We start from the raw sequence: 21,016 nt of genomic DNA on the forward strand, positions 1-21,016 counted from the left end.
CCTTTTTTTATCTCACTGTCAGGGATTAATGCAGACTGAACATTTTCCTGTACAAGGTGTCCTGGTCTAACAGAAAAAATATATGTGATGAATTTTTTACTGCAGTATAATCTGTATAATGTACGTATTATTAGCCCCTAGACTATTTTACAATATGTTAATAAGAACTACTGTTTGAAATGAAACTTCATTAGTATGAAATGAAATTTAACATCTTCAATTTAATCATTTTCAATAAGTGTGGAAAGGTTTTTGCCTTTTCTTTCTTGCAAGATTTAAAATCTTCAAAAACTTGATCAAACTTTAAAGCACAGACTTGCATACATAACACACTTAAGGGACATACAGTACATCTTCTGTCATAAACCTTGAATTGCTTACAAGTTTGTGCATAAATCAAAGATTTGTCTTTGCAGCATAAATCACATTTCTTGGGAAATAGAGAGCTTCTACTTGGAATTAGTTCTGATCAGATTGACACTGTTGCTGTTCTTCAAAGAGAAAGATTTTCTCAAAACTGCTTTAAGCTTCCACAGTTAGCTGATATTGCATTATCAAAAGTTCAACAATGAATGAAAATAAGATATTAGAATGAATTAAATACTAAAAGCAATGATGTTGTTAAATAGAAACCATTACCAGACCAAGAAACAGAAAAATTATACATAACCAAAAACATTTTTCTTTTTCACATTTAACTTCATTAAGGAAGGGAAGGAATAGTGTTTAAATAAACCTACTGACTAAACCCATGTGGTAGGGCAGTGGTTAATAGGAGAATTAAGACGATAATTGAAAACTTGCTTGGCGAGTAATGCATTTCCAAAGCGTTAAAACAACTCAAACCATGATTAATATACACCTGTCATAACTAATTACATTAATAGTGAAGAATGATTAGGCCAGTCTGACTATGTCTTCCTCTCCACTCATGCCACTCTGTCAAGCTCTGCACTGATGATTAATAGATTCAAGGTGGCACATGGTTTGAAGGAGATAAACAAAGAGAGATCATATAAACAACATAGGAACACCTCTGTGGTCTCACACTCCTGATTACACAGTATTTGTAGCTAGAGTTTATGTCTTCATTTAAACCATAAATCAGACTTTTACAAGCTTGCTTACATGGTATCATAAAACATGGCCATGGGCTTTAGCTGGACAGCACAAAAATATTAAGAGACATAAAGTGTTTCTGCATAAAAGTGTGTGGGTCCAAGTGACTGACAGCCCACACCGAGAAAGGCTCTAACAGAAGATCACTTTGAATTTGTACAGTGGTATTCCTGATAGATGTCTTGCAAAAATAGCATACAATTATTTTAACATGCAATTCAATGTCAGTCTCAACATAAATTAAAATAGCAGGGAAAATGGTTTAACAATTGAGTAATCAGACTTCTTGAAGGGTTATAATTTGCTTGATTTTTACACATCTAGTAACTATTGTTTAGTTCACAGAACATCCATTGATATTCAGGTCCAATTTTGATCTAAATGTTGTTTTCCTTTTATTAAAAAAAAAAGAGTCCAGCTTTTTTTTTTCTTGGCTTAGCAAAGAAAACAGCATGAAAGTCATCATTTAATTTGAATGTTTTTTTATGTTGATGTTTTTCTCTTAAGATCACGAGCGGATTGGAAAAGATTCATCCTACGAACAGGAGGGGAAGGTCCAATTCGTTATAGATGCTGTATATGCCATGGCTCATGCTCTCCATAATATGCACAAAGACCTCTGTCCTGGAAAAGTTGGCCTCTGTCCCAAAATGGACACCATCAATGGCACACTACTTCTCAAGTATATTCGCAATGTTAACTTTACAGGTATGTTTGTCTGGTACCTCTAACAGGTTAAATTTAAAACTGCATGCATAGTGTGCACTAAAAGCTCTTCTGTTGTGCTGTATGTGTAAGCTAGACCAAATATTATAAGAACTATAATATATAAGGTTTGTTTAACAAAGCCCAATTAGTTATTTTGTTTGTTGATATCCGAGGCATCCCACGTGTCCCATTTTTTAACTTTTCTGTGCACACAAGATGCATACTCAGAGGTTTTATAAGGATCCACTGGTCTTCACTGACTGTAAATTATTCCCAACAAGCATAAAGGCAAAGATCTGTAGGAATCTTAACAATCACCAGAAGAAGAGCATGTTTTATCATAGCTGATGATAAGCAGAAACTTTGCTTTGTGAGATTTTCCTGCCTTATCTTGTCACCGTGGAATTGCCCATGCAAGTAATTTCTGACTTCAAGGGCGCTGGCAGCTGAGTTCAAATTGTACAGAAATGAGAATGGGAAGACACTTAACTGACAGCTTTTCATCTATTACGGCTGAAGCCGAATGCTACAAATGACAAAGAACTTGAGGTTTCATGCATATCAAAATATGCAATAAAATGAACTACCTTTTTGTACGGTACAACACCTGCTACATACAGTATTTTGACACAAAAGCTGTAGGGAAATTTCAATGTGATCTACAGTAATTTTTATCAACCTGTCTGTATTCAGTCTTGGTAATTACAAACAATTGTACTAAGAAATAAGTGGTGCTAGCCTCAACTAGTTTCATTAATGCACTGGGCTTTAAAGTAGACATTATCAATGGCATCAGCATATTTTGGAGAAGACCCATAACTTTGTGAGTGGAAGAATGTTAACTGGCAGATTGGTGTTGCATTTAGCTCGATTCAAGAACAAAGACATTGCAGTCTTTTTCTGGTCGATGATTCTTACTTGCAAATAGCCCATCCTATTATCCAAGGGGAGAATATTACTGGAAAAGATCAAGGGTGTAACAGCTCTGCCGCCTAGTTTTCATGCATATCATATTCTGTCCTTTCTCAGTCAAGCAGCTGGGAAACCCCATAAGCAGTTGGCCATACAGCTTTGCCGTGACAACAAGCCATCCTCCATCATTTCCAAAAATGAGAAGCCCAAAATATGTGTTGATTTCCAAGATAAAAAGATGATTTTGTGAATGTGCCCAGCGTCATTCTCATAGCTCCATGGATTAATATTCAGCAAAAGAGACCAAAAGATGATATTTAAAGATTGGCGCTTGATTCAACAAAATTAGCACTGCAAGATTAGCAACAGGTCATATGCAAAACATGGTAATGTTTACATCTGTGTTAGTGTCTGCTGTCACGTGTTGAGCTAATTGCATGTTACTTGAGCAAAGGGTCATGTGATCAAGCAGAAGGCAAAACAGATGCTTTGGCAATTCTTTAAATTTACTCCACAGTCACTAATGATTACATAGTGATGGGCACATTCATCTCTATAAACATTACAGAGAGGGACCTCTGGATGAAGGGTAGAGATACATGATCTAAGTACATGATAAAAAATACTGGAAATTATATTGGAAATGTACAGATACTGGGTCTGGTAAAACAATCCTAGTCCACTTTAGTTTCAAGAATCATTGTCTGCCACCTGGTAAGAAACAAATTCCACAGTCTTTGGTAAGCTAAAAAAATTATGTTTTGCATTATACAGTCCAAATATAATTTTGAGAAAACAAGCCTTGCTTCTTTTGAAGACATGCTGTTTTTGGCTTCATAATAAAATTCTACTTTCCATACAAAAAAATTAGATATTTAAACAATATCATCTGATCTAGCTCTACGTGGTAGCATTTCTTCAGCCACAGCAGTTCATTGCAGTTACACACAGCAGTCGTATAGGAAATTGGACCAGCAATCTGTTCAATAAGCAAGACAGCTGACAATAGAGTTTGATAAGAGAGGCATCCAACTGACTGTCCAACAGCCAGATTGTTGATTGTTCATGCAGTTAATCAAATGGTGCAGCTATTCTCAAACTGGATTTTCAATTATATTTATGAAAAAAAATAAGTTTCCAGTCTAGCATTTTTCTCAACTTCTTTGTTTGACCTAACAAAATATTTACCAAACTGCTGTCATTTACTGGGAACAAGATCTGGTAGATTATTTTGTCTGCTAAAGCAGCAAATTGGCTGAATACTGTGCAACTAAGGCATGCAAAGTTCCAAATGAGCATCAGAATACAAAATAAATTGTATTTCCATCCTTTTAAAGGCTATATTGGTGTTGCCAAACATCCTGATGAGCTGGTTTGAGTACTTCAGAAAATACAGCAACTGAAATGCTCAGAGACAATTATGTCTGAATTAAAGAAATAGAAAACATATGCAGTGCATGGCAGTTGTATGGATTAAAATTTCTTGTTTATGGGCGTGGTGTGGTGGCGTAGGGGATAGCATGACCCATGTTTGGAGGCCTTGAGTCCTCGACGAGGCTGTCGCGGGTTCGATTCCTGGACCCGGCGATATTTGCTGCATGTCTTCCCCTCCCCTTCTTCCCCCTTTCCTGTCAGTCTACTTTCATATAAGGTACACTAGAGCCCACAAAAGACCCCCTGGAGGGGAGAAAAATAAATAAAATTCTTGTTTATGTCATAGAGCAGACTAGATTGTGCAGAGTGGTTTAAGATTCTGTAACAAGCAAGAGTAGGTAAAACCAAGCTATGCAGATCATCATCTACTGTATGTTTGCATAAGACAAGAACCTTTGAAGAAAATGGACTTTGAGAAGAGAAGGCTAAAGAGGGTGCCTTTCCTATTGGAAAGAACAGGAAATTGAGATATGCAGAGACTCTTTAAAATTGGACAACAGTTGAAAAATAGTTGCCTTTTATGATAAGTCTTAGTTTTAGGTGTGACAGTCAGATGATAGGGACACAATTTAGTGTAAGCAGAATTTAAAAAAATGGATCCATCCTGACTTTTAGTTCAGGCAGCTGGTGATTTAATGATATACAGAAGATTTTCTTAGGACATTTTGCACCCTTTAGGATCAATTGAGAAAAAAAAAATGCTGACCATGTCATTCTCTTTATGACAACCTTTATGTGTACCCATCTTCTGATTGCTATTTCCATCAGGATAATGTGCAATATCCCAAAGCTCAATCTAAAACTTGTACCCTTAGCATCTTACCTGGTGCTTTTGAGGTGCATTGTTTTACAAAGTTGGATCAGAGAAGTAAGGTAAGAATAGGCCTAAAAATGAAATAATTTTAGCTTATATGGATGTTTCTTATATTAATGTAACCTTTATTGTTAGGAATAGAATACAAAATTTAGCTGACAAGTATGTTTGCTTTATACGTTTTGAACCCAAATGGAAATTGACAGGAAAGTTTAAAGCACTGAAAAAGGAATGTTGTTAAGTGTATATACCTTGTTTAATGGCTCCAGAGTGTGTTTATTAGTATGGAAGTAGGTCAGTTCTGTCTGTGCAAAATAAAATCATTGTTGAATTCATCCTGAAGTCTTAATCATGTTTTCAACCAGACAAGTCAACTCTCAAAGCAGGTGTAGGGCTTAAATCTATAACATTGTGTGGTAGACATGTGTCATATATTTTAAGGTTTATATCTTTTTGAATGACCAATTTTGTGATGGCATGGTCACTGGAAGACTGGACAACAACAATAAAACCAATGTGTTTTTACAACAGATAGGGTAAGAAAATCAATGCCTCACATTAGTGATGATTTGTCTCATGAAATTTTTAAAGCCTTCTAGGACATGAAGCAAGAATGTAGGATTCTTTGCGGACTATGACTGCATATCCAGCAAATAAAGATGGTACTTACTGATAGATCGTCTTACACAGCATCACAAGGATTTTAATCCAAGATGTTGAAAGATGCTGAAAGAGATTACTCAAAGATTTTAAGTGAGGCATTTTGCAATACCAACAATGGGTTTTGAATATGCTGTTACTAAAACAATTTTTTACGTCAACGAAGTAAAAACACAATTTATATGTTTAGAACTGCAACTTTAGGAGTTACCTTGATTTTTTGTTTGTTTTTATTTAGTTAGTTATTTTTTTAGTCACTGTCTGCAAGCTCTGGAAAGGTTATTTCTTGAAGACTGTAACCCCTCCCTGAGTCTTCAACTTCACATCCATTTGGGAATCTTCCCAGATGACTCATCTCCTCCACCCCTTTCTCCCTCCATCCAATCATCCATCGCTTTGATTGCTTCCTTTATTAAATCTTTAAATTCATATCCTTATGGTGGGGTCCTTGCAAGTAAAGTTTCCAATGTTAAAGTAGAAAGTTGCTTGATGTAAAAAGTTGCCAAGATTTAGTGATAAAGTTTCTGAGTTGGCGACACTGGCCTTGGATGGGTTCACTTAAAGGAAAAAAGACTTTTTTTTTTCTTTTTCAGTTTCTGACTGGATAGTCAATTCTGGTCACCAGATGACTTTATGGTGCACCTCTACTATTTTCAATTATCAGAAAGTCTTGAAATCCAGCAGCTTTGCTGAGGTTGTAATTTGATCTGACATAGGGATTTCTTTTGTCCACTTTTCAAAATGGGAAAGGCAATAGACCATGGCATTTGCATAAGTCTGATGTATGTTGAAGTTATTGAGTCAGGAAGATAACTACCTATGAAACCTTATTCACTAGAGTCAAACAAATACAAAATGTTAAACAACTGGAACTGTAACATATAGGGCTGGACAATGACCCAGGTATTTCTTCCAACCACACAAAGGTTACAAGGAAGTAAATTAATCTTTAAAATTCACAATTAAAAGAGGGATATTGGAGTCACCACATCTCCATAAGAGATATTCATATTAGGGAATCTTTACCAAGGGTGCTGTTTTTCACCTACTGGGGTATTTCCCAACATTAATATGTTTTGATTTTCCTCTCTACATATTGTTCTGCACATACCTCCGCTGGTAACAGTCTAGCTAATCAAGATTTTCTGTTAAATCAAAGCTGTGACCTGATTATTAAACAAAGAATTTGTTTACATTTACTTGTTGAACGTTCAAACAGCAGTGCCTTCCTGCGAGACTGCAAGTAATCAATTAAGGCAATCAAGTCTAAAGAAACAAACACCAATTCCCTTTTATTGCTCAGATTGGTAAGACACTTCATAGTAATAGTGACTTCCTGCTGTTGGCTTAGACATGCCCAGACTGCAACAGGATGACACTAATGCAATTAAAAAACAGAGGATTTTGATGGGTGAGAGTGAATGCAAGGGCTGCAGAGGCTGGCTTGCATGTTTCAAACCTGAACTCTCAGCTACAAACAACCATCAAAAAGCTGTGCTGTGGCCTTTACAAGGGAACAATGTACTCAAATTCTCTATTTTCAAACAAATCACAGTCATGAATTTTTATAAAATGTCATAAAGCTTTGTGTAAATACCATCAAATTAGTAGAGGTCCATATGTAAATATTGTTTTCTTCGGTATTGCTTTTGAACATCAAAAAGCAACATTAGAAAACTGAGTATTGGGAAACCAAATGTGTTTTCCTGCAAGGTAACTGAGGACCTGAGGACTTGTTTCAGTATTTTGATAAGTTTTAATAACAGAGAATTGAAGGAAATGCAAAGAATAGGTAAATAAATGGATCAGAGATGCTGTTAATGGTGCGTTTATGATTGGATCTTTTCTCTAATTCAGTGAATCCTCCTTCTCTCACAACACAATTTTATAACAAGTTGTGAAGCTCAAGAGGGGATTATCAATTGCTTTAGAAACCGAAAGCAGAGACATGAGAGAGTTCTCAAAGCGGTAATGAAAATCAGTACTGTCATTCGTTAGTAATGTGTAGGGACCTTGTAAATAACATGCAATGGGGCAACAAGCAGAGCGAATAGAGGGAAGCGACATGGGAACCTAAAGAGACAAGCTCTGGCTCTTCTCAAAAGACCACAATATAATACCTGTCAACATCTGTTTTGTTCTCCTCAGTAAAAGCATATTGAAAGCACTAGGAGGTCCTGTTGCAACTTTTTTTTATTTCAAGGCTGTTTGAGAAGAAAATTTTTTAAATATGTTTAAAATATAAAATGTTTAAAATATGTTTAAGTATAAGCTAAGTTTTAAATATGTTGCTCAACACTGAAGTTCACCACTTGTTTCAACAAAACATTTTCTTCGTTCTTTCATTGTTTAGGAATTGCTGGCACCCCTGTGGTCTTCAATGTGAATGGAGACGCTCCTGGTCGCTATGAAATCTACCAATACCAGATCAGCAGCAACAACACAGGATACAAGATCATTGGGTACTGGACAGATCAGCTCCACCTCAATGTATGAACTATTCTTTTGTATCTTACTGTATTGTGTAAACAACATTCTTGACTTTTACATTATCTTGTGGCAATAATAATTTCATCTACATCAATGGTTTGTGAGATTCTAACATTTTCTTTTGAAATAAAAATCTGAAATATGAATTGAGGTTGCATTAAGCCTCCCCTCATCAATACTTAATACTAGATGTTTCAGTCCCATGTAATATTTTCATGGTTAAAGAAACAAACTTTTTTGTAAGTTTTCATAACTTTAAGTCATAATCATCAAAATTAACAGAAATATAATTACTTTCTGTAAATTATCTCTGTAGTTCTGTTTTTGAGTTGGTAAAAGAAATATTTTCAATACTATTCTGATTTATTAATATCCCTACAAGTATACTGAGATATAAAAATATGGCAAAGAAAGGGGTGGGGAAATGCAGGAGTGGTTTGTTATATCAAATAAGTTGTTGAATCAAAAGTAACTTTCTTGTACCATAAATCCTTTCTCCTTTGTTTTTGCTTTTTTCAGACTGATGAGATGCAATGGCCTGGTGGAACTCAAGAAGTCCCATCCTCCATCTGCAGCCAGCCATGCCGTCCTGGGCAGCGTAAGAAGACAGTGAAGGGGATTCCCTGTTGTTGGCACTGCGAGAGTTGTGATGGTTATCAGTATCAGGCAGACACTTACACCTGCAAGATGTGCCGATTTGATTTGCGGCCCAATGAGAACCACACTGGATGTGTTCCTATTCCCATTGTCAAGCTGGAGTGGAGCTCTCCTTGGGCAGTCATTCCTGTTTTGATTGCAGTACTGGGCATCATAGCCACTTTGCTAGTGGTTGCTACGTTTGTTCGCTACAATGACACTCCCATTGTGAAGGCATCAGGTCGAGAACTGAGTTATGTCCTGTTAACGGGTATCTTTTTGTGTTATGCCACAACTTTCCTCATGATCTCCACCCCGGATGTCTTTGTATGCTCACTGCGCAGGATTTTTCTTGGGCTGGGCATGAGTATAAGCTATGCAGCACTGCTAACCAAGACAAATCGGATCTACAGGATTTTTGAGCAGGGCAAGATGTCTGTCAGTGCTCCTCGATTCATCTCTCCAGCCTCTCAGTTAGTCATCACGTTCAGCTTGATATCGGTGCAGCTTCTCGGAGTTTGCATCTGGTTCGGGGTCGATCCTTCACAAGCCATCATCGACTATGAGGACCAGCGTACATCCAATCCTGAAATGTCCAGAGGTGTACTAAAGTGTGACATATCAGATCTGTCTCTCATCTGTCTGCTGGGTTATAGCATGCTTCTGATGGTCACCTGCACAGTTTATGCAATCAAAACGAGAGGAGTTCCTGAGACATTCAACGAGGCCAAGCCCATTGGCTTCACCATGTACACCACCTGCATTGTTTGGTTGGCCTTCATCCCCATCTTTTTTGGAACTTCACAGTCAACAGAAAAGGTAAAATGTCTAAATCAAATTCAACAGAAACCCAAATAAATAGCAAAGTTTTCACAGTTTTATCAGTAGTTTTATCTTTTAGGTCTGTACAAAATTGCATGTTTTTGAATTTAGAACAAATCAGTAAATGTGCTTGTACATGTTGTATGGAAGTTATTCGTTTGGACACCTCTTATGTTCCCATTGCACCAGATTGTGATGAAAATGCCTGCTTAAATTATGTTTTTGTGTAAGATCAGCCTCTTGTGTTTGTGAATGTCGCCACCATTTATCACAAGCTGATAGGCTGTGAGCTCCACTGAGGGGATTACAAGGCTTTTAGAGCTGGATTGTCAGGATGATTCATTCACCTCGAATTTCCTTGGATATGATTTCTTTACTTGTGTTTCCATAAATATTCACTGAGTGGGAAAACAGAGTCAGCAATCAACTTATATTCTTGCAAACAGCTGTAGATGTTGTGAAATTGGACAGAACTGCTGTAGCTGTTGATTGTTGTTGTCAGCTAAAAGTGAATCATAAATTATCTCTTACAAGTGCTAATTCTGAGGTTGTGAAACACAGATGTACACTAGACAGCACAGAGAAGAGAAGTAAAATTGCAGTAGTAGCAGAAGCTTTAGAATGGGCTATAAAAAGCAACAAACCTAATAGCAACCATTAGATTGTCTATTGTTTAAATATGTGCAATTTACCAAAGAAATCACACAATGTACAAACAGTCCCTTTAAAAAGTTTGCCATATCTTTTGAACTTTTAAACATTTTGTAATGCTACACCATAACCGGACATTTTAAAATACATCAACAAAAATAATGCTTAATTGTGAAGTGCAAAAGAAACCGGATGCAATGTTTTCTTTTTTTTATATATTGTGCCTCTTGTATTCAGTGCCTTGTGGTACCACATTTTTTTGTAATTACAGATAAAAGATTTTAACCTTTCATACACATATAAGACTGAGCTTGTAACCAATTTATCTTTACAATATAGCTGAAGCTCGGTCCTCTTTTAATGTAGGTCAGTGAACATGAAGTCTTGCCATAGATACTCTGTTGGATTTATGCCTGGGCTTTGACTTGGCTACTAAAATATGACTATTCTACTGCAGCTCTGGCTGTACTGTATATATTGTGTTGTTGTACAAACAGAAGGTAATGCTCACCCCCTATTTCAAGTCTCTCATAGGCTTTCTTCTAGGTTTGCCTCGTATCACCCTGAACAGTTTTTCTGACTTCCCACCATGAAAGTATCCACACAGCATATTGCTGCCATTACCATATTTCAGTGTTGTGCTAAGTGCATTTACAACTTTAATTCTACACTACACATACCTAAGGATAGCTAGCAACAGCTATCCTTAGTCATCCAGGGTGATCCACACTTAGTCATCCACACTGTAGGGATCCTTAGCTATCCTATGTTGGAGCTGTACAACATCACTAAAACATGTAATTTAATATTTTTGTTATGATGCCAGAATAAGTTACAATCAATACACATTTTCCTCATTCTTCTCTTGGTTGTCCATTATAAGAATGTTCCTTCAACTTAGCTTCTCAGCCCCCAAGCATACATAAGGTGTTTGCATCAAGGGTAGTGGTATAATAGAATCTAACTGGAGACGGCTGAATACAAGTGCATGCCACTTTTAGCATTCGTTTGATAAAATATTCTAGAACCACACACATTTTCCTTCCACAATTATGCAATACTTTGTGTGTTTATAGTTGTAATGAGACAAAATGGGAAACAGTTCAAATAGGTATAAATGCTTGCAAGTCCCAGTTTTATGGCATGGCCAGATCATGAGAATATGCTATTTGCTTTGAATAAATGACTGCATTCAACAAAATTTCCAACATTATAAGGTCTAGTCCAGCAATATGTTGTTTGTTCCTCCAAATAAGCAAAAGGTATTTTTCCCAAAAATATTCAACTTATTGGATATTTTTTTCCTGAAAATATTTGTTTTCAGGAAACATTAGGTATGACAAATACTATGAATTTTAGAGTTTGCAAGGTTCACTGAATCCTATTTCCTGTCAATATGCTTTGCTCATGGGGTATTCTTGGTGCAAATAGAACTACTCTCTAAATCTGGAATGCCACAAAGAAGCCCTGAAATTTCATATTGGTTTCTGCTCTCAGCTCTTTACCATCAATGCCCCAGTGGAGCAGATTGACCATCATTTGAGGGTGTGAAGAAAGATTTATGTCAGTAGGTCCTATGAAAGTGGACAAGGGTCTTGGCTCCCTTCAGAGAGTGACTTCACTCTGTACTCCAGAGGGCTGGCAATATTGTTCCGAATTCACCCCGGGGCAAGAGTAATCTTCTTGGGAGATTACAACACTCGCCCTTTATCACCAAAAAATGCTCATGTGCTGTTTGCAGTATGATGGAATACACTGATTTATCGCTTCCATCTCCATGTGTCATCTTAAGGGTTTTTTCCAAAACGACATGAACTTTGGGGTCTTCATTTTTGCTGGGCTTCAGCCAAGATTCAAATTTTCTTCAAGAACATTAAACATTAGCTTACAATTTAGATTTGCTCTTCCACTTTATGTGAATGATTTTACATATTTAATATAATTAAATATGCTATTCCAATATTTTTGGTTGCTAAAGTTAAGCTACATCAATTGACAATCAAAGCATCAAGACATCCGTGACGTTCAGTATAGAATGATGTAATAAAATGGAAATAAACAATACAATTAAATAAACATTGGGCATAGCTAAATGATGCAATCAACTTATAACTAAAGACAAATCCAATTTCTTGCTAAAATCCAATCCATAATCTTGTGGAAAAGTTTTGCAAATGACTGAAATAAAAAGAAAAACATATCAGCTGATTAAGACATGCACAAATTCTGTTCCACGTTTGACCTTTAGATTTCAAATCCTAAAGCTGGACTTAAATAAAAATACTGTGGTTAATGACAGCCTTTGCTGAGTCAAGGCATCCTCGTCAACCCAGTCCATATAGAATAACATACAGTATGTTTGACTTGAATATATGGATCATTATTAACTGTTGCCATGTGGTTTGAAATCCCTCTTAGGTATTTCTGTGTCAAATAATTTGTTTCTGATGTCTCTAATTATAATGACAGACAAAAGCCTTGGCTTTTTTTCTTTAAAAGATGTCTCTCAGCTGTGTTTCCATGTACATGCATTGCCTTGTGTTCATTAACATTAGAGAGGAAGTAATGTAAGAGGAGTCATTTGTTCATTTCTTCCTATTTTTCTAAGGAGATTTACCAATGGGAACTGTAAGCCACCTCAGCATATTTCTGAGGAAATTATATAATTGTTCAAGAGTCAAAAATCAGCAGGCGACTTTTTTTTAGATGAACTTTTACAGTTTTATGTCAAATAGGAAATCAAATTATTTGCTATTTGCTAAAAATCCAAACTTATAATATAGACATTTTAAAATCTTTATTTATATTCAGAAGTGCACATATGTTTTCCCAGTATTTGGTTAAATTGCCCTGAAAAACTGAAGACTGTTGCTGAATGTTCCTCAACTGGTGGCCCATTCCTCCTCGTGGATCTGGTGTCAGTCTTGCAGGATGCCTTGATGATCCACACATTTATTAGTTCTGTCCTCTAATTTTCTATCAGATTAAAATCAGAGCTTTGTGATAGCCACTCCAAAATATTTACTTTCATGTCCTTAAGCCTTTGTGACTATATTTCTGTGGTATTGTCAAGCTCATTTTGTGTTTGAAAGATCTACTTGAAGCCCAACTTTTTAACTCATTGCTGTTTAAGATATTGCTTCATATTTCACATCCTTTTCATCCCTTACCATGCCATTTATTTTGTGTAGTGCACTAGTCCCTCAAACAGTGAGAGACCCGCACATAATATTTCAGTTTTGGTACTTCATAGCTTGGGTGGTATTCTCAGATTTAAAATCTTCCCCTTTTAGTCCCTTCAAGAGTAATAATGGCTATTATTTATTTTGTTTTATCTTTAAGTTCTTTATCCCTATGTTCATTTGCAAATTATATTCTGGGTTTTTCTGTCTAATTGGATGTAAAGTCTGCTTTTGAGAAAAGTCATAAAACATTGTCTAAAAATCACTAGAAGAAAAAAGGTAATGCAGCTTACACTTTATGTAGTCCACAAAAATATTGGCTTTTAACTGCACATACAGATCATTTATACTCTAGATGTGGAGTGTCTGCACTAATAGAAAGCGATTACTATAAAAATCGTTGTATTATTTGTCCGAACTGTGCAAGATCAGATAATTCTCAAAACTATGTGAATAGATTTGCCTCTACAAACTGCATTCTCATCTAATAATTTTTTTCTCCTCTTTCACTTTCACAACACAGATGTATATCCAGACAACAACCCTGACAATCTCTGTCAGCCTCAGTGCATCGGTTTCCCTGGGAATGCTCTACATGCCGAAGGTCTATGTGGTTCTCTTTCATCCAGAGCAGAATGTGCCCAAGCGCAAGCGCAGCCTGAAGGCCGTGGTCACTGCAGCCACCATGTCGAACAAGTTCAACCCCAAAGGAGGCCTGAGGCCAAATGGAGAGGCCAAGTCTGAACTCTGTGAAAGTCTGGAAACACAAGGTTTGTAGAACACTCCATGGTTGGAATGAAGAGGTGGAAAATGCAAATTTTTGTATAAAAACCTGATTCCAAGCTGAAACATGTCAGTCACAACTATAGCTGTTAAATTAGTCACACCCCTTGGACCTTTTCACATTTTTCAGCTACAAAACAGTACAGAACATTGAAGTGGAAGTAAAGTGATAAATACTAAAAGTAAAAATCTAAAAAGTGTGGTATGTATTTTTCTTCAGCCCCCGTACTCCAGTGGCCCTACGTAAAATCCAGGGAAACTAATTACTTTCATTGTCACCAGATAATTTGTAGGAATATGCTTATTCTATTCACATTAAAACACTCTGTTCTGTGAGGTAGAAAGTGGCTTAACTACTTTGAGTGATGCACTCAATCCTGTCTTGAATGAAAGAGTAGCAAGACAAAAGCAAAACACTGTGTGAAGAAAACCTAGCAATGCACATCCCCATGAACACCCCTATTATGGTAAAACATGGCAGTGGCTGCATAACACTGTAGGGATTGTCTCTAGCAGGGACAAGGAAGCTAGTTAATGGATGGAGATAAATACAGACCAGTCATGAAGGAAACCCATCAGAGACTGTAAAAACCCTGATACTGGAGTTGATGCTCATCCCCTAACGGTACAAAATTAAATACACAGTCAAAGTTAGCATTTAAAAGCAAATGAATGGGTCAGTGCAAGCCAGACTACATCTGTTATTAAATGCTCTTAATCCAGTGTGACTCAGCTTGATCTATTTTTGCAAAGTGTCTAACAGATATGCAAAGCTAGAGACATTTCATAAAAGACACCCAGGTGTAGTTGCAGTAAATGGTTGTTCAACAAAGTATTGACTTAGAGTGGCTGAATATAAATGCAAGACACTTTTCAGATTTTCTTTTTTTATCCTTCCACAAACACTTGAGGATTAGTTGTTTTTGGTCTTTCTTAAAATATTCTCCCTATGATTCCTGATTATTTACTTGATCAGCTTAAAATACAGGCACATTTTCCAGTAAAAGGTGGGCTCTTACTAGCTCAGAAATTACTTGAGAATTTGAAAGCGTGAGATTTGGCACACGGTATTTTATTTTTTACAGAGTTACAAAGACGTGTTGTGAGAACATCTTTTTAGTCACTAAGATGATATGTATGAGTACGCAGTCTCGGTGTGGGGACAGGCTTAAATCCAGTCACACACCCACGTTTGGTCTGATGACTGAGGGTTTTGATTTTATGCTTTGAAAAGTTGAATTGTACATAGTGATGTGTTTTAGGATGACCAAGCCTGTGCCCACACTTGCATGCCTAGTTTCTTGTGTGTCTGAGAACAGAGCTGTTCCATCTTATCCAATTATAGAGCCCATTTACTGGCGAGGACTCCCACTCCCCACATCTGAACTGTGAATCTAACAACTGCTCTTTGTGCTTATGTGTCAGACTGTATTGAGGGAGGGGACCCTTGTGAGGGACTTTAGACTCCCAGGTAATGAGATTAGTTAATGACTTTGCCCTTTTATTATTTTGTTACCACTTTTCTTCTGTTAATTTCTTCAAATGTTCAACACCTGTAAAACAATTGCTTGCTGCCACACTGTGTTGAATGAGTGTTGGCTAATATGGAGCACCCTGGATGACTCAAGCCACTAATCACACTCCCTAATACAGCAGTGAAAATAAATATTGAACATGCAAAAATCTTTCTCATTTAATATCTTTCTAATGAGGTTATTGGCATGATGTGCTCACCAGATGTTGGTAACAACCTAAAGCAGTTCTCACACATGGAGAAATCAACAAAAATTGATTGGGGAATCTCTTTCTTCACCGTGAATGACAAACGTCATGGGCTTCTTTCTTATAGAAGATTCCTCTTTGACTTTTTAAGTTTCTGTGGGAAATCTTGTGAAGCGCTTTACAATACAAGTTTATTAAAGTCATAAGAGGGCTCTTTGTTTTTACGCATGATGAGATAGTTTTTGAGTGTAACCTAGGCAATATGGTGAAGACTAAACTAGCTGACTGATATGAACTGGCACCATTGAGGAGCAAAATTGCATTCTAAATTTGGACAGATTTTAACTGTTTTCTCGGCTTTCTATTAATTTTTGCTCCTCCTTTTTCTCATGTTTTCAATATTTATTATTACTCGTGTTATTCAAATTTATTACATCTAATTCATGGAATATTTTTCCATTTCTCAATATATGTAGACTGATGAGACTGAGTTGTTACCAACATATGGTCTGAATTTAACTTCAACAGCCATGTTAGAAAATGTTTTACAACTTTTTTTTTTACAAGAAAAGTGTTAATGTGCTTAAAAGTTATTTTCGCCACTGTATGTGAGCAACACACATGAGCATGAAAGGAAAGTATCACCCCCTTCCTAAATCAATGACCTAAGTCAATATTTTCCCCAAAAGTGTTTGCGTTTTTTTTTTTACCTAAAAAAACTTTTGGAATGAAAGAGGTGATGATTTTTTTTTTTTTTTTTTGCTAAATTTACTTTTGGCAAAAAATGACTCAGGCCATTGTTTTAGGAAGGTGACAATATGTGTATGATGTTTAAAAAGACCACTCAGCATGGTAAAGCCAGTGAATGCAGGAAGATGACACTACTTTCCCTGAAAGCACAAGACAAGCGACAGTCATGTGTCCCCTGTAATTTGTTTCTCTGCTGACAAAAGAGGAATTTGTGGTAATGAGACAACAACAACAATAAGAGTGAACAAGAGAAGACAGATGGGTCTGCCAGGTTCAATTCTTTCTGGACCATCTATTCTTTATCTTGGCCTTGCAGCACATAAATATTCAAATAAGATTCATTTATCAATGCTTCTCCAGAATGAGATGCTTTGGATGAAGTGGCGAGAATACCGCCTTCCATTCCCACCCCAGACGTGGCTCTGACAAAAATAGAGAAGTGTTTACTAATAAAAATCCTTCCTTCATTTTTTGTGCTCACCCTGACTTTTAGCTGTTCCCTGATTCTGATTTTCCCCTCTGACATATTCAATCAGCCAACGCTGTTGTGGACAGATTGGTTGTATGATTACCACCACCAAGCTCACTGAGGGATGTTTATTTAAAAAAAAAAACATGGCACATCCACTGACACTTGCACATGGACCAGATGTGGTTATTAAACATGACACCTGATGATGTATAGTAGATTTGTGCTTTGTAAAGTTTGGTAAATCAACGGATTCATGATTTTCCAGATAATTATTTTTTTCTACAGCTGAAAGAACACTCCGAGAAATAAAAAGTAGTAACAGCTTTTATCAGCTTATAATGTTCAGTGTCCAATATAACAATTCCTCTGATCTTGTAGTAATTAAACTTTTCAAATTACCAATTCACTGACTTTTGCATGCTTTGCTTGGTGCATACAGAACTCACAGGTCTTTGCATGCGGTGAAAGACTAGCACTAGAATGACTTCTGCATTTAATGCTACTGCTGTGATATGCCCATTGCCCCCTTATAATGCATTTATGATACAGTTGGATAATTACAAAAACAGAAAGCTGATTTTGTGAATTATACAAACTGTTGCATATATAATCACACTGAAATTGCTTTTGGCCTATCTAACAGGTTTATTTTGTCTTTTTACAACATTTTAATATTTGTATAACCAGGGAAGATGCATTGTGGGTTAAAATTGGATTTACAAGAGTGTCCAGAGACAAAACGGCACTACAACAAAACACACAAAGCAAAAGTTAACACCCTCAAAACAAAATATATTATTAGACAATATACATAAATTAATCACGTTGAATTCTTTTCTAATTTCCTAATATCACAAAAGCTTATTTCCACCGATATTTTGTTAAAATACATGTGGAAATTTGCACAAAAAAATTAATAGCAATTATAAGATTGTGACTGATGTAATACAAATCTGTTTGTTCACTGCTTTTTCAGAAGGGCATAAATCATTTTTGACGTGCTATTTTCATTGAAATGTACATAAACGACAGTTCAGTTCAGTCCTGACATTTCCTGAAAGGGACCAGCTTCTAGGTTAAATGTAAATGTAAATCTGGTAGAACTATATAAGCAGCTTTGGTCTGAACTGCAGGTTTTCCTCATCATTGTTTGCAGATTATGTCTGGATTTTAGTATCATTTAGCTAGCATGTGTAAGGTTCATTTCATTACATTTTCCTCATTAAAATTGTTATGATACAAATGTTTTTAAATTGTCTGGCACGTTGATCTAGCACACTTACCCATAAGCTTCGATTTCCATCATCAGTTCACTTGACAGTTTTCTCACCTTCTGTTGACAGAATTCCTTGCCAAGTGGCTGAATGTTACCAGCTGAAATCCAGCTTAAGAGGCATATATGGTTTCTGCTTTCTTTTAATGTTATATTGAAGTTTATCTCTATGAGATTTGCAGGAAACTAGACAGTTAGACAAACATTTTTTTGTAAATTTATATTTTTGCACACATCATAACAGAAACAGGATTAAAAAATAATTACAAATAAGATACTTGTTTATCTGTTTCTATTATCAAAGCCTAATTATTGCAATGTGCAGTTCATTTTGGTGCTTTGGGCTCTAAGGTCTGTTTACATAACATGCTGGAAAAGAAAAGAAGAAAACTAAATCCTGAGCAGCAGTACCAATTTAAAAATGTCCATTATAATGCTCAGCGTTGACGGGAAGTTTTTACGAAAATGCAGTTTTACATCAACACCCGTGTTATCAGAATTAGTTCCACCTGTGCTTGGTTAATGAAGTCATCTATAAATAGAGCCTTGCATCAATCTGTATTCCCACGATGTGGATTTTTAAAGATTACACTCCCACGCCTATTTGAGGCTCGCCCATTTCATTTCAATTTTAACCCTCTGCTTTTTCTTCTCACCCTTGTTTGCAGTGCTGGCCTCGAAGCAGACATACATAAGTTACAGCAATCATGCCATCTAAGACGGAGACAAATCCTGAGACAGGAGCAAAGGTCTGCAGGGGGAGGAATCACCTGTTTTTAAGGGATAACTGGAATTTTGATGGAGAACTTTGATGCTTCTGCAAAACAAAGGACTGGGAAAGATTCATGGAAATTACTCATTCAAAAAAGGATGCCATATTTTTCTAGGGAATAAGGCTTGAATGCCAGATTAATATTTTTATTTTTTTTTTATTTTTATTTTTTATTTATTTATTTCGAACAGACTTTAAAACAATCAAAAAGAAAATAAAATAAATAAATGGAATGAAACAACTTAAGAAATAAAATATGAAACAAATTATTATGCCCATGTGAATATTAAATCAGTATATTGCAGAATTGAGATGGAGGATGTAAGAGAGCTTAAATAGATAGGAACTCTCCTTCTCCGGCTCTTTTTGAGACATGAGAGAGCTGATTATTGACCTTTTTGAATCACGCTGAGAAGAACACCTGGAGTTTGTAGTATGTTTTTTTTCTTCTGGAGTGTATAGCACAGAAATCATCAGTTCTCTATAAGGCTGAACCATATCATTTTAGCAAAATAAGAGAGTATTCTGTTGGGGTTTTTTTCTCTTTTTTTTTTTTTTTTTTTACTCAAACGCAGTTGACAAGATGAACCATTATAGAAACGTAGTATTTTCATTTACAGTGGAGTTGAAAGCTGCAGTTCTCTTCATGCTGTACATGCCTTACTACAGCACACTCGGTATTCCTTCATGAACTAACCACATGTGAAAGACATGAAAATAAATCAGTGGGTCAGCCCAGTTGTCTGGTAAAATGTTCATAATGACAATGATGACATCGTCACAATCATCTTGGGAAACCTCCTGTACAGTCCCAGAGCATGCTAATGGGAACATCCCGTGTACTGTGCTGTGTTTTCAGTGTCTTTGGAATGCAACATTGTCACATTTGTCATTCAGGCGAAGATGTTATTTTGAGCCATTGCCTGTTCGGCAACCCTCTGCTGGACAAAAGAGCAATCATACACAAAAAGAGGCACAACGGCATTGCAATCTGATTTTTTTAACATCAGTCTCCACTCCATACATGTCAGCAGACTTGATAATGCATATTTTCAACATAAACAAAATGGTCCTTATTTATCTTGCACTGACAGAACCCGTAGAACAGTCTTGGAATTATCTGATAGTTCAGATTTTACCTCAGCCAACACTCATTGTTTTTGACAGAACCGGGTTATTAGGATGGAGTCTATTCCTCTTTGTGTTTCTTCCGATGTTGAAGACGCAGTGCAGAATTTTGCCCTGCTTTTAGAAATATTAATTCACTCTTATCTCAGTGAAACAGAAATAGTACATTATAGACAGCCAACAGTATTTGCACCTAAATGCAGGGTTTAACAAAATGGTTGGTTTGTAATGATAAGAAACCTCAACATATCAGTGTTTTGCACATGTTTTAAAATGTAAACCTAACGATGGGTAATAAGCAGGAGACTGAATACATAGGGCATCATTAAATAGTTTGCAGTTTTTGTTTTGTCACATTATTTTTGGTGTCTTTCTTGTTTTTGATATCATCTGTGATCAGTGAGGTCTTCATTAGCATTTCTAGAGGCAAGTATGGTTTACATAAGCTGGAAAATTTAGAGTAATTGAGATCTTTCATCCAGAAAAATGAGAATGTTAAAGTAGACTAGTAAAGAAGTTGGTGATGGACAATTTTCCTTTCAGCTGGTTCAGGTTGTTCGGACAGAAAACAAACTGGCTCAGTTTTCATAGCCTCCTTTTCTTAAACTAAAGATGAACCAGGATGAGGAAAACATCCTTTCATCGAGCACAATCTTGCTGCTTGCAAAAGTTTACATACACATTGAAC

General features: G+C 36.2%; 1 protein-coding gene across 2 annotated transcripts in view; it reads left to right on the forward strand.

Moving 5' to 3' along the window:
- The window catches only part of LOC114146468 (metabotropic glutamate receptor 4-like), a 180,424-nt gene extending 161,079 nt beyond the window's left edge, over nucleotides 1-19,345 (forward strand). Inside the window, exons 7-12 of one of the 2 annotated variants that reach the window (XM_028020539.1) lie at nucleotides 1,627-1,827; nucleotides 8,001-8,137; nucleotides 8,657-9,592; nucleotides 13,952-14,198; nucleotides 15,637-15,682; nucleotides 19,097-19,345. In XM_028020539.1, the coding sequence (XP_027876340.1) occupies nucleotides 1,627-1,827; nucleotides 8,001-8,137; nucleotides 8,657-9,592; nucleotides 13,952-14,198; nucleotides 15,637-15,674 (1,559 nt within the window). In that variant the 3' untranslated portion in view covers nucleotides 15,675-15,682; nucleotides 19,097-19,345. The remainder of the gene's footprint in view (nucleotides 1-1,626; nucleotides 1,828-8,000; nucleotides 8,138-8,656; nucleotides 9,593-13,951; nucleotides 14,199-15,636; nucleotides 15,683-19,096) is intronic. The other variant, XM_028020529.1, reaches the window with a different exon arrangement.
- The last annotated feature ends 1,671 nt before the right edge of the window (nucleotides 19,346-21,016 follow it).

Source organism: Xiphophorus couchianus, chromosome 1 (assembly GCF_001444195.1).
Source record: "Xiphophorus couchianus chromosome 1, X_couchianus-1.0, whole genome shotgun sequence".
In the NCBI taxonomy this organism is placed as follows: domain Eukaryota; kingdom Metazoa; phylum Chordata; class Actinopteri; order Cyprinodontiformes; family Poeciliidae; genus Xiphophorus; species Xiphophorus couchianus.